The sequence below is a fragment of the Zerene cesonia genome, chromosome 25 (genome assembly GCF_012273895.1).
Source record: "Zerene cesonia ecotype Mississippi chromosome 25, Zerene_cesonia_1.1, whole genome shotgun sequence".
Classification (NCBI taxonomy): domain Eukaryota; kingdom Metazoa; phylum Arthropoda; class Insecta; order Lepidoptera; family Pieridae; genus Zerene; species Zerene cesonia.
The window spans coordinates 5,887,299-5,901,492 of record NC_052126.1 but is presented as its reverse complement, the minus strand read 5'-3'; the positions used below and the strand labels follow the sequence as shown (position 1 = coordinate 5,901,492).

General features: G+C 34.5%; 1 protein-coding gene across 1 annotated transcript in view; it reads right to left on the bottom strand.

The window, feature by feature from the left end:
* Positions 1–14,194, bottom strand: part of LOC119836706 (hemicentin-2-like) — a 116,286-nt gene that overhangs the window by 10,922 nt on the left and 91,170 nt on the right. The window contains exons 4-6 of the mRNA XM_038362131.1: positions 7,913–8,014; positions 6,721–6,829; positions 4,017–4,128 (exon numbers count right to left, since the gene is read on the bottom strand). Of these exons, the coding sequence (XP_038218059.1) occupies positions 4,017–4,128; positions 6,721–6,829; positions 7,913–8,014 (323 nt within the window). The remainder of the gene's footprint in view (positions 1–4,016; positions 4,129–6,720; positions 6,830–7,912; positions 8,015–14,194) is intronic.

The following is a 14,194-nucleotide window of genomic DNA, read 5'->3' as shown; positions in this document are numbered from 1 at the left end:
GTAATAAATGTTATTTGCAGTTAACAATTTTCTTTTTTCTTTATTACAATATTTATGGCAAGACTAGGTACATAGTATTTAGCTGAACTTTTTTCCATGATTGTAGGCACTAACGTCAGGAATTAGTGAACCGATTTCAAAATTTCTTCCATCGCTGAATATGTGCTTGATCCCTAAGGGCTATTTATGGATTACGGACTATTTATGGACCATGGATGAAACTGAGACGAGCGATCAATTTGATATTTCTAGCGCTTTAATACGCTTTATATTTATATTTATAGGCAATTATAATAATGTTGTAATATAAAAAGTGAAGTCCCGTGTCCCCTAGTGGGGTATGGGGCAGATGTACATCTGTTACACTGATCGATTTTCTTTACGGACATGTGATCAGCCTTCTGTGTCCTGCCAGACCGAGACTTTTATTTTTGTGCGTCCCCACCGGGAATTGAACCCAGGACCCCTCGGTTCTACGTTCATGCGTTAAGCACTGTACCAAGGAGGCGGTCGTTGTAATATAAGTATAAAATAATAAAAGATACATTCTTAACTTGGAACTGCTCCTTTATTTTTGACGTGACAACGTCTTAAATTAGGTTGCGGCTCAGAGTTACTCATGAAAAAGTGTAACGCCCGGTAACGTTACGATGAGTCACCGAACTATGATCGGTCCGCCGCGCGCGCAGCACTAGAGAATTAGGCGCATTGAATCGGCGGCGCGTGCTTGTGTCTCTGTCTTTGTCTTTTTAGTAAACAAAATATATTTTTTATAGTTAAAATTTGTGCAATTCCTATTTTCATTCAATTCCTTGTTCCTATTGTGCAATTTAATAATATTCATATCAATAAATATTCTACCGAGAAAAAGACGTTGTCACGTAAATTCTTCGCCCGTAAAACCGACTTTACAGGCAACCATTTTTTTAATAACTTAATTCAAAATACATACCTATTTCGTTTTTATTAGTGAGGTCCCGTGTCTTCTAGTATGGGAGAGATGATATACACCCGTTTTACTGATCAATTTTCTTTATGAACAAGAAGGCTTTTTTTGTGACTCCCCACCGGGAATCGAACCCTGGACCTCTTAGTATGTCGGTCGGTATGGTAATGGTATTTATTAGAATTAACTACAATACATACTGAGGAATTATCACCTATATTCAATAACATAATGATATTAAGATTGTAAATGAAAAGATCACAGACGTCCCTAAGAGGTAAAGCACCATATATTCTAAAATAGGACGAAATAGCAACGATATCCTAACAGAAAATAATAACGTGAACTGCGTGCAAACCCAAGTTATCGACTAACAAAGGCAAATAAAAATACAGTCGTATTCACAAACCCGGAGGTTGAAAACTTGATTTAAATACCACTATGAGAACTCATGTGGAATTTGAACACGCTTCGGCACGATTGGGCCAGCTCTCAACGTGGAAGTATCACATCCACACAGAAAACTGTGAAACAGTAGCATGCTACTGTGTTTCGTACGGTGGGTGGGAGAGCCAGAGACCCCTTTCCTTTTCCTCATCTTTCACAGACCTCCCTTTTCCGAAGGATTGATTCTTTCCATATCCCTTTTCCCTTAAAAGCCGGCAGCACGTTTGCTGAGACTCCAGCTTTGTGACTGTTCATGGGCGGTGGCGATCGCTTACCATCAGGTGAACCACCAGTTCAACTGCCCGTTTATCGTATAAAAAAGAACTATTTGCAAACAAAGCATCACTTCAAATCCCTTGAAAAGTTGACCTGCTTAAATATTAACATAGCCAAAGGTCCCTTCCAGCAGCGAACATTCTAAATACCCTATAAAGAAAGCATAAAATACTTCGGTAGCTGTTTCTTCAACATCAACATCTTATAAACTTAGTTATTAGCGCCTTGAGAACAATAAACAGGAAATTGTTTTGTCAAATTGCAACATACGAGCTCGCAAGCCACGCTCGCAGTAAATTTAAGTACTTCCATAGTTGACCTAACTTTTGGTAAGCGGTGTATTTTCTTGCATGTATGGATACGCGTATAATTTCATAACTTTAGCAAGATTGGGATTAATTTAAAGTTGGTTTTGTAAGAAAATGCTTCACGAGTTTATGCGGAAGAATGTTTTGTATCGTTTGTGAATGTTTGTGAATGAGTTTAAGTGATGTTAACTGCAGATTAATGAATAGATTGGAAAGCAATTTTCAAGTACTTTTGTGTCGCATGTAAAATTGCTAATTAAAGAAACATTTGGCTAAATATTAAAGGAGAGGGAGGAGAAACAAACACGTATGTAAGGAAGAAATGTTTTAAGAAGTTTAGTTTAAATCAGAATATTGAAATTCTACCCAAAAATAGGTAGAAAAGAGACAATGAGTAATTTAAACAAAATATATATATATATATATATATATATATATATATATATATATATATATATATATATATATATATAATGATGCATCAATTGTCTAAATAAGTTAGTTATTACAACAAGATAATGTTGTATGGCAGTAACTGTTTCAAGGGATCAAATTTGCGAATAACGTTTAAATTTAAATAAATATAAGCTTAAAGCTTTTCATCCAAATAACATTCATTTTCATTTTTGATTTTCAGTTGAATAACTGATGATGTCGATATTTCATCATCATCAGTGCATTATGTCCGGACTGCAGAGACACGAGCCTTCTATGAGAGTTCAGGCAATAATCCATCACGCCTGCAAGTACGTTGGCAGATGTCACATGTCGTCGATCTTTTGATTCTGCGACATGCCGGTTTCGACTCAATTTTTTCTTCCACCGAATGGCGATGTGAATAAAGTGTAGATAAATTAAAAATCATTCTATTTCTTGCACGTTGGCCCAGCCTCGAACCCCTGATCTATACTAATATTATAAAGCTTCAGCTTTATAAACTCTTCAGAGTTTGTTTGTTTGTTTGAACGCTCTAATCTCAGAAACTACTGGTTCGATTTAAAAACTACTTTCAGTGTAAGATAGCCCACTTATTAAGGAAGGTTATAGGCTATATATGTACCACCGGCGGAGCTGGGGCGGACCGCTAGTATTACATAAAAAGCAGTATGAACTATGTTGCATTCCGAAGTATTAGTTTTTTTAAACAAAACGTACAGCTCGCCATTTATATAGTCAAATTAACTAAACCAAATCGAATATAAATCAATATTCGTCGCGTCGGTGTTTTTTAGTTTACGAAAACGTATTTAATTTAACATCTCCATTACAAAACAACCTCCAGTCATCCGCGAAATGGCGCACTACAATTTCGGCGAAAAATAAAGTTTTACTAGCGCCCCCGGCGAGGCCTAAACGCGCTGTGAATTTTTATTTTCATTTATAACGTTAAATTAATACGCACGTCCATTCGCCGCGGGAGCACGAACGCGACTGTTATGTTAGTAAGATTGAAATTAAACTGCTTTTGTGACGGGTATTGGGAGAAGTCTGAGAAATTTAATTTGGAAAGTATAAAGAGAGACAAGGAGGCGAGATACTCCTATTTTGGTCAAAGTATTAGCTTTTGGACCATGTTTGATCGTGGTGAAATGTGGCCTATAATATTCTCTGGCTTCCTAACCATCTCCAGACACAAAATAGCTCCGTTGCGACGTGAAGAAGAGACAACCTTACAAAGAAACTTTCGTATTTATTTAGTACTAGTTGCGCCCCGCGGTTTCACCCGCGTAAGTCTAGTATCCCATAGGAATATCGCGATAAAAAGTTGCCTATATGTAAATGCAGTTGTCCAGCTGTCTACGTACCAAATTTTATTGCAATCGGTTAAGAAGTTTTTGGTTGTAAGAGCAACAAACACACACATCCTTACAAGCTTTCGCATTTATAATATTAGTAGGATTTCTAGGGGTATAAACATAGTGCCGAGTTATTCACGGATCTACATAAATTTGTTAAGAATCAGGCTAGCCCAAGAGTTTTGTTGATTGAATTTACAAATAAATTTATTTCTAGAAAATGTAAATATGAAAATAACTTACCAAAACACAAAGGCCGGCGCCTCAGTGGTTTGAACCACGGAGCACTGGAGTCTCAGGGTCGAGCCTGGTTTGAGGTATTTCTCTGTAGGCCCCGATATTTGAGCGCGCGCCTCTGAAAATGTATTTCTTGTTATATAATATAGAAACAAATAAAAAAATACATTTAATTATCAGGGATAGCACAACACACAAATGAAACAAATAGCACTAATAAAAATTAACAAATAGATGAGGAAATAAACAAATATGTATGAATACTAGCTGAAGCCCGTGAATTCACTCGCCTAGTGTCCGGATGGAAAATATTATTATACTATTCATAAAGTATTAAAAATGCATAACGTAAGTGTTATGGATACATGGCATGCATCATATTATGAGAGGCTCATAATGAGTTGTGAAAGATCTGTGGGTTAAGCCGCTTAAAGCGCGGTCAGTATGAGGGTGGGTTACCGCTTAGCGGTATACGCTGTAAATATTTAGTCCTAGCTATTGATATGGATTTTCTAATAAAAATGAACACGTAGACATGTGCTACGAACGAAATTCGTAGCACATGTCTTCGTAGCGTATAAGCTTGGTGCTACGATACATTTTTTATGTCATAGCGGGCAGCTGAGCTTGTGGTTCGCCTGATGGCGATCATCACCGCCCATGAACATTCGCAGAGGAAGTGCCTCTGCTAATGCTTTGCTCGCTTTTAATAGGTAAGGGATATGGAAAGGATTGATTACTGGAAGTATTGGATCGGGAAGGCATAATGCATTTAATATTATTTTCATTTATGTTTGTTGCCTTTTGGAGCAAAAATGGCTGATTATATTATGAGAATAAAATTTTATACATACACATTATATGATATAGATTAAAGTCTCCATTATATAAGATACTTGTTATCGCATACGTAGCGAGGTAAGTCACGCGATAAAACAAGTAATTTATTTATTAATTTATTTATAATGCTTTATTGCACAAACTTAGAAAGAAACAACAAGAACACAATAAACAGAAAAAAGACATCGTTTGTACAAGCTGGTCTTATTGCTTAACAGCAATCTCTGCCAGGCAATCTGGTAGGAAAGGAAATGTACGAAGTTCTTGGATAGTACAAAAGAAAAACAAGTATCTAATAATGATGAAAAAAATACATACACATATTACATATATACTATAGTAATGTTATAAACGTGTAAATAACTTAGTCTCTTTACGTTTAACATCTAAACGGATGAACAAAATTGAATAAAACGTTTTATAAAGATCAAATAAACATTGAGGAACAGTGTTAAAATGAAATCGACATAATGCAATTCTGCTTCACAGTAGAATAACGAGGATTAAATTAAGTGATATCAAAGACGCTCGCGTACCTTTTATTATAATTTTAATGAAAAAAGTGTATTATATAAAAATGTTTTTTATTCTTTAATCAGTTTGTGGGGTAGTTATAAATTAATGAATGTCGTTTTCAGCTCATTATGCTAATTTTTTATAGTTCCAAAAACGATATTCATAAAAATTAAATACGAAACGTAAATGAGAGCTATTTATGTATATTTGCTTTAATATCACGATTCACACGGAATGTTAATTATTTTCAGGGCTAGCTATTTAGCGTAGGGCTGTGACGAAGGTTGGTTTTTTAATTCTTTATGAGCGCTCTCCGAGGCGGCTTTTGGTTTCGTTGAAATTAAAAGCCCTTTTATCATCTGCATAAATGTACACACAATTTACAATTAGGGTTGTCGCTCTGTAAGTGTGTCAAAATGAAGTATTCTCTGTTTAGTGTGAATGAAGTTACGTTTTTTTGTGATACCATGTTATACAGCGATGTGAGGCTTTATTTCATTGTTTTGTAAGAAATATTGCAGTTTTATATGTATTTTCGCTATATAGTATATGTCTCATTTTACTTTTCCTTGGCAGCATATATCAACAAAAATGTATTAAGTACCATCCCTAATTTTTGACATGTGATGATTTAACTAGATAACTGGGTTCTGTGCCCTTTGGAATCAAAGATGTCTGAAGGTGCCTTAAAAGCTCCAGTTAGTCATACAAAAGAAATAAAATACTAAATCATGAATTTCTAGAGTAAACATAACATCGCCATTGAAACAATATATTTATTTCATAACATAGTTGCTTTAGGATATAACAACAATTTATACAAAAATAACATTTTTATAGTTTCTATTTTATCCTCGATCAGCCCATCTAAATAGTTTTGTATTATTCCAAGATGAAGTTTGATTTTATCTTAAATGATAGTCATCCTTAATTTACTAAACGTATGGACGTTTAGTAAAAGATCAAATCAAGAATAGAAAGATCTAAAAATTTGGGATAGGAATGGTCCTAACCCTAATTTTTAGACCTTCTTACCGATTCTACAGCTTCTATACAAATTGCGTATAATTTAATTGTCAGTCAAAATTACAAGTAATATATAGGACTAGCTGTTCGCCCCGGTTTCGCCGGTGGTATATATATCAGTTTTTTAATGGTGATTAAAGAAATCGGTCCAGCCGTTCATGTGTGATAGAGTGACCAAGGGAAATAGGAATGGACTTTTATATAGAATATCAGGGACATTGTCAGCAAATGCTGCTGCTTGCTTTAAATAAATACCTAAAAAAAGGTCTGATACGATTGCTTAGTACCAGACCATTAGTCTGATGGAAATGATGATTCCAGTACTCACCAACTACGTCCAAATGCAAAAATATACTAGTCGGTGGATGCGACGATACTTGGCACTCGTATATACCCGCGTCCCTTGTCTGCACGAATCGGACCTTTAAGGTCCAATCCTGAAACCAAGGTACAAAATATAATGTCCGACACAATATAAAATGCGTAAAATTTTATGTTTTTTGTTATGGGTTTTTTGTGATGGCAGAAGCACTTTGGAATCATTGACTAAGTCGAATTGAATAAATAAATGTTTGAGTTCATCATCATCATCAGCTCATATATGTTCCCACTGCTGGGACACAGGCCTCCTATGAGGGTTCAGGCCACTAATAATCCTACGCCTATAATCCACCGCGCGGGTAGTTAAAGAATATTAAGTTTAAGAATATTAGCACTGAATGAGCCAGCTCATACCGGGAATGTACCACACCCCCCAGAAGACCGACGTGTAATATTAGTATGCTATTGTTTTTCGTACGGTGAGTGGGTGAGTCGGAAGTCCGTTTCCTTTTACTCATCCTTTTTTCCGTTTCACCCGCGTAAGTCCGTATCCCATAGGAACATCGGAATAAAAGTTGCCCATATGTTATTCCAGTTGTCCAACTGTCTACGTACCAAATTTTATTGCAATCGGTTCAGTACTTTTTGCGTGAAAGAGTAACAAACACACACATATCCTTAACTTTCGCATTTATTTATATTATATAATATTAGCAGGATATATAATATTTCTATAATATAAGTAGGATAGGATTCCTTCTCACCAGTCATCAATCATTTTCTTGTCCCTTACCCCTTAAAAATAGGTAGTGCATTCGCAGAGCCTACAACCTATATGAATGTTCATGGGCGGTGGCATGTATAGTTCATAGCTTACCATCAGGTGAACCGCCGGCTCAGTTGTCTGCTATGACATACAAAAATTATATATAGAGCTTTCTGCTCGGTTTTGCCTACGTAGACAATGGAAAAGATATGCCTTTAAGATTTTAAGGTTTACCCGTGTCCTTGCTCAGGTATTAAACTATATTTATGGCAAATTTCATCTACAACGGGTGAGTTAAGTCGTGAAGAAGAGGCAAACGGACAGTAACAGAATAACTTATAGTATAAGAAAGGATAACACCAAAATGTGGTCTTCGATGTTGTATATTACGCCTCAAATACTCATATAATAATAATATATAATGCTTGTTTACCTCAGAATGTTGGAGATGTATTGCCTGAAACCTTTGGTCTGAGCTGTATGTGGTTAACCCCACTGTAAGTAGGTGATAATCCTTCCTCCGTATCCAGGATACCTGCAACAAATATAAAGCGTGTGAGCTAAAACTATTTATTTCCATGTAAAAGTTACGTTCGGTGAAACAAATTTTGTTTTTACGACTTATTTTTATATTTTTATTTTCGTACATGCTTTTTTTAAAAACGTTGAATTATATCACTTCACTTCTTTTCGGTCACATACCAGTGAATTATTTTAAATATCTCATGCGAAATGAAACACAATGTATTGTACAGAGTGTTTTGATGGTGTGGTGGATGAGTCTTATCATATTTTGATGGTGTGTGTCCGAAATGAAGCAGAACTAAAGAGGGGCTTACTAGCTAACTTCACATAACATCGCGTGAAAGTTCTAGAATGCTATTGGATTTGTACCCTTTATCTTCAGATTTAATAATGTTATGGAATAAATAATGTTATAGAGTAGATAAGTAAAAAAATTATTATTATTCTAACGGATTTATGCGCGATTTTTTCGTCAATATAAGTTTACGAATAATTTAAAGCGAGCGTGAGCAGAATTGGACTGAATGGATATCGTATAGAATCGCATTTGAAATCTATAAATAACTAGCATTCCGCCCGTGGTTTTGCTCGCGTAGTCACGGATAAGATAGACTTGGGGGGTTACCGACAAAGACAAAATCGGTTTAGCCGTTCTTGAGTTATAAATAGTGTAACTAACATGATTTTTTTTATACATATAGATTATTTTTAATAAAAACTTAACCATGTTCAAATTGTCAGAATTAGACCAATTTTAAATGAGACTACATGGTAGAAACCAGCTTTTGAATAAAAAAGAATCATAAGAATCGGTTCACCAGGTGAACTAGTGTTATAAATAAGGTAACAAACACAAAATATGCAGTCGAATTGATAACCCCTTTTTCAAGTGGGTTGAAAAGTACATTTCTTCCCCTAAAAATATTTTTTTTATAACACAAATTGCTACAAAGTACGAGAGCTATTTTATTTCGAGAGACAATTTTGATGAATTTTAGTACGGCGATAAATTGGACCTTGGAGCAGGCAAGAGTTTTTATGACAAAAATAAACTTTTGGGTAAAGTAGGGTACACTACGCTTTTTGCGTGATGCGCGGATGCGACATAAAATAATCTATGTAAGAGTAGGAGTTTATATTTTCCACTAGTTCCAATTCGCTCATGTGTTATCAAAATAACCACCTCGTATGTGAATTTTAAATTCTAACACATAGAATTTAAAATTCGCATTAACTTCAGACTGTAAATCTATGACATACTAGCTGTTGTCCGTAGTTTCGCCTGCGTAATCAAAATAAATGTTTATAGTTCAAATTTTCATTAATTTTCGGTAGAATTTATAAGAATCCTTTCTTAACAAATGCCTTCGTCATAGTAACTGTCTGTATACCATATGTAGCGCGATCGATCCAGTAGTTTGGCGTATGCTGAGATATAATTTATCCCTAACATTCACGCGTTGACAAAGAGAAGGAAAGAAGAAGGAAGAGATTTACACGCATAGTTCCCGTTGGATTTCCGCGATAATATCCTGTTATTCTTCAGTCTTAAACAGTTCTGCACATGATTTTATTCAAATCGGTTAAGTGGTTACGGAATGAAAAAGAGACAAAGCTACTTTCGAATTTATAATAATGTGAGAATGGTACGAATTTACTACAACACATAACAGTATTAACGATTCCCTCACCACTGCAATGTCCAGGAAATTTGTTGTTTGGACAGGCATGTGTCGATGGTTTCCGAGCCATGAAGTAAATAAATATGGTGTAGAAGTCTATGCAATATCTAACTGTACTGATAACTGAGTGTAGCAGAACTATGGAAACTAGATAACGGATACGGAATATTGATTTAAAAACAAGCTTACTCAATATGCTATTTATTTTCGAGCGAATTATAATTCCATAATGGAAAAGTTGTAAAATTTTACCTATATCCTGAAAAGGCTTAAAATTTATATGCGTTGGGCTCCAGCCTGTTTTTTGTTTTACCTGTATGTTTGTGTGTAACTGAGTCCTTTAGACTTCAGCACACTTTAAACGGACAGATAATTCAAACTTTGCACACTTGTCAAGGGTTGACGATGCGATTATTTCATGAGTCTATTGCATTACTGATAACAGCTACCAGTTAATAATTTCCTTACGTATAAGACATTGTGAGAATTTAGCTGTGTGCGTGTTTTTTTACTACATTTAATATTAAATTAAGGAACATTTATCGCCGGATAACATAGGAGCTGGTATAGAATAATTTGAATGACCCAACTGCAGTCCCCCACCAATGCAATCAGATGATAATAAATCCCAGTCACTAAAACCGTCGCAGAGTACAGGACAGATACTTCGTCGAGTTCACAACATCTGAGCTCCATGGCACAATTGCTACGAATTTTTATCGCTACGTTTTATTAAACACTATGAATCAATAAGTTTTATCACGAAAGCTTTCGTTAGTTATGAAAATGTATAGCATTTTCTTGGGTTTGATTTTACGCGAGTATTATATATTTAGAAATTTTAAAACTTTTTAACGGATTTTAAACGCCTTATTATTCATTATATTATTAACCCGACGTTTCGAACACTTTACAGCGAGCGTGGTCACGGGACGACTCTAATATAATGAATAAATCGCGTTTAAAATCCGTTAAAAAGTTTTTAATTTCTAAATGTAAGTGTATGTCAAGCAAATCTCAAGACGCAGCTAATCATTTGTAAAACGTTCAAACCGCAAATTATTTCTAGCATTTCTATTTCTAGAGCAACCACTTAAGTCTAACCTATAATTTAGCACAAAAGACTTGCGTCAAATAATTACAAATGCTTCTAATTTAGTTAATGAGCCGAGGCAGGCTTTTTCACATGGAATACAGTAATTAGCCACGTTTTTACTTTACGAGACTCTCACGTTTAGTTCCCTTTTAATGTTTTAAATGTAAATACTGAATACACTTCGAATTTAAATGGCGGTTTAATTAAATACTGGTTTCTCTTTGTATTTTTAACGTCAAATGGCAAGAAATAATGAAGGGATATACTAGAATACGTGGATTGTTAAGAAATGTAATTTTTTTGTATAGCTGACACTGAATTCACGCAGATGGTTTTTTCTTTATCATAACATCAGTAGACATACAAACAGACAAATACATCTAATTGGTATCCGTTTTCTTGCGTTGTGGTTAAAATATACCCGTATTTCAAGAAAAACAGGAGATGTTTTTTCAACGAAATGCAGAATTGTTCAAAGCTGCAATTGTTCAAAGAACAAACTTGAATTTTTTTCCGATTCCGTGATTCATACAATTGTTCATAGTTCAGGAAAAATCGAGGACAAATTTAAATATTAAAATACAACATTATGCTGGCGATTTCCACCTCCCACGATTCGATCAACAGTAAAGAAACGGAGCGAAAAATATATTGTACAATAACGTTCATTGGATATTTAAAACCGATGAATGCCGCACTGGTTTTTACGAAATGGCTTTTTCCTGGATCGTCGAAAAATGCTTTTTGTTTATTAACGTTTTCTAATTCGTTAACTATACCATTAAATTAACAAACTTTGATTAAGTGACTGTCGGATATCAATATGTTTTAGTATTATGTTGGATGAATAATTGTCATTTATGATACAGATGTCGCTTTTCATAACTTGTCAAAATTCGTTGAGCTATCGAATCATTTGGATCGCATTTATACGGATTTTGCCTCGGAGTTCCGACGTTGATTATTCTACGTTCGGCCCAAGTACCCTCACTTTGTTATAGTCTTTGTGACTGGCTGCGATTTGTTATCAATTAGGCAATGTATAGGATTGCAGCACAATTTTATTACTATCAAATTAATATTCGATAAAAGTTCTCTTTTTTTATAACATTGCATTATTTCTGGGGAATAGGCTATTCATCATATACTTCATACCCAAAAAATATAATAAACACGAGAGTTTGTAAGTATACATGGAAGCAAGGATGTTTTATACTCTTTAACGAGTTAACAGCTTATCGTATCTTTATGAGATTTGGTATAGAAGTAGATTATACTGTGGATTAGTACATAGGCTACTTTTTACCCGGGTATCACACGAGTACACGCCGCGGCTTACAGCTATTATCAAATAAAGGCAACGACTCTTATGAATGTAGATTTTACATTTATTTTTCCAAACTAGCCGAACCGGCGAACTTCACAATGCCGTAGAGTATTTTTTGACACATTATTCTTACAAGAACCATAATATTATTAAACAAAAAATAAAATAAAATAAATCAGCTCCCGCCCGCTGCTAATTTGTATGGTGAATGTTTTTATGCAAGTTGTTTTTTTTCATATGTGTATCTGTGCATTGTACATTAAAAAGTCCTATTCACTGTACATCTGTTTCATTGATACCACTGGGAATCGTACCCGGGACCCTTGGTTCTACACTCAAAAAACCTAACAGTTACCAGATGATCTATCCCAAATTCAATTAGCGTTTAATTTCCCATCTTTTTATTTTAATGTAATTCTAGTTAGAAATTAAAATAACCCTTTCAAAGTTATTATGAATTGCATTATGCATACAAAATGCAGCAGTTTAAAATTATTCCACATACGAATGATTAAGCAAAAACTTTATGAAACTCGATGTAGGAAATTAATTTAAATGCTTATATTTGATAAGAATATTAAATGATTGTTCCTGTTAATATTAATGTAAAAAATTCTTGGTTTTATATTTGGTTATATTACGAAAGAAGCTGAAAATTTCAGTGGCGTGGTTACAGTGGCATCATAAAGCAATGCTGATTCCAGCGTGGAAAAGAGATGGCTCATGGCGATCTATATACGCGTTCGTCTAGCCTCGAATCACCGATATTTTTATAGAAGTAACCCAACCGAGCCACAGCTGTTCTATTATTTCAATGTAGGTGAAAAGACGCGATTACACCTAAAACGTTATATCCATATAAAAATGCGAAGACACAAAGATAACGTACAAAATATTATAAAACACGGCACCTGAGAAAATGTATACAATTTTATTAAAAACTTTCGCACCTGTAATCCAACTTAATAATTTAATTCATGGCCGAATAATAACCATTATTCTTGGAAAAACTCGAAGAAAAACTCTTTTAAAATCGAGCTTTAATTTTTGAAGTGTTAAGGGTATGCAATAATTAACTTGGGGAAGCGTTGGATGCATAATCAACTTTGTTTTACGGTATTACGGCTGAAAATCGGTTGTCGAATGCGCGTTTTCCTTTCCTGCGTAAATCTTTCTTTTAGTAATTGGCTGCACTTGCTATAGAAGGTAAGTCTTGCGTATTTTCATTTATTACTCCTTCAAATTTATGTATTACATTTTCTGCTTTTTATTTCTTAATAAATGGAGAAGCTATAAATTTAATTGCATAAGCAATTTAACTGAGGTTCCAATAAACAAAGTAGATTTACAGTTTGACTGTGTATTTTGATTTCATAGCTGGATAAATCCATGGGTTTTCAGCTGATTAAAGTGATTCTTTTAAACACAATAAGACACCGATAAGTTGAGAGTCAGATTTGTAACACTAAGGCGTACAAACGAGAAACAGAGCAACTGCAAAAAACATTGGTCACCCATCCGAGTTATGACCGTGCCAACCGTTGCTTAGCCTCGATTTTTATTAATTAGTTTGTACATAATTAGATTAAGTCAATATCGTATTGGGTTCCTCCTGTAATGATATTTGATGTTTTTATAAGAAAATAAATACATAAATCAAGGAAATAAAATAAAATAAATAAATTAATTGTTATAGCGGCAAAAGAAATACATCATAATAGAAATTTCAAAGTATCAGCAGATATCTAGAAAATATATAAAATCGAGCACACAATTTGTGAATATTGATGCTCATACATATTCATTAGTGTTTGGTGTATGTAAATTTCTGATATATAGCACGAGCAAATTACAAGACTGCATTGGGCTGAGCAAGCGATATATAAGAGAGATCACTCTTTCATCAGGTCGGGTACTAATTTTCACTTTATCTTCAATACACACATACACACAGCTAGTGTGTTGACGTATAATTTGGTCTACTATTTAAATAGTATTCTAAAATAGTTCTAAATTTTCTACGTAGTGTGTGTGTATGTGGACTTGGGTACGTTTGTATGTGTGTTTGTGTGTGTGGGGGGGGGG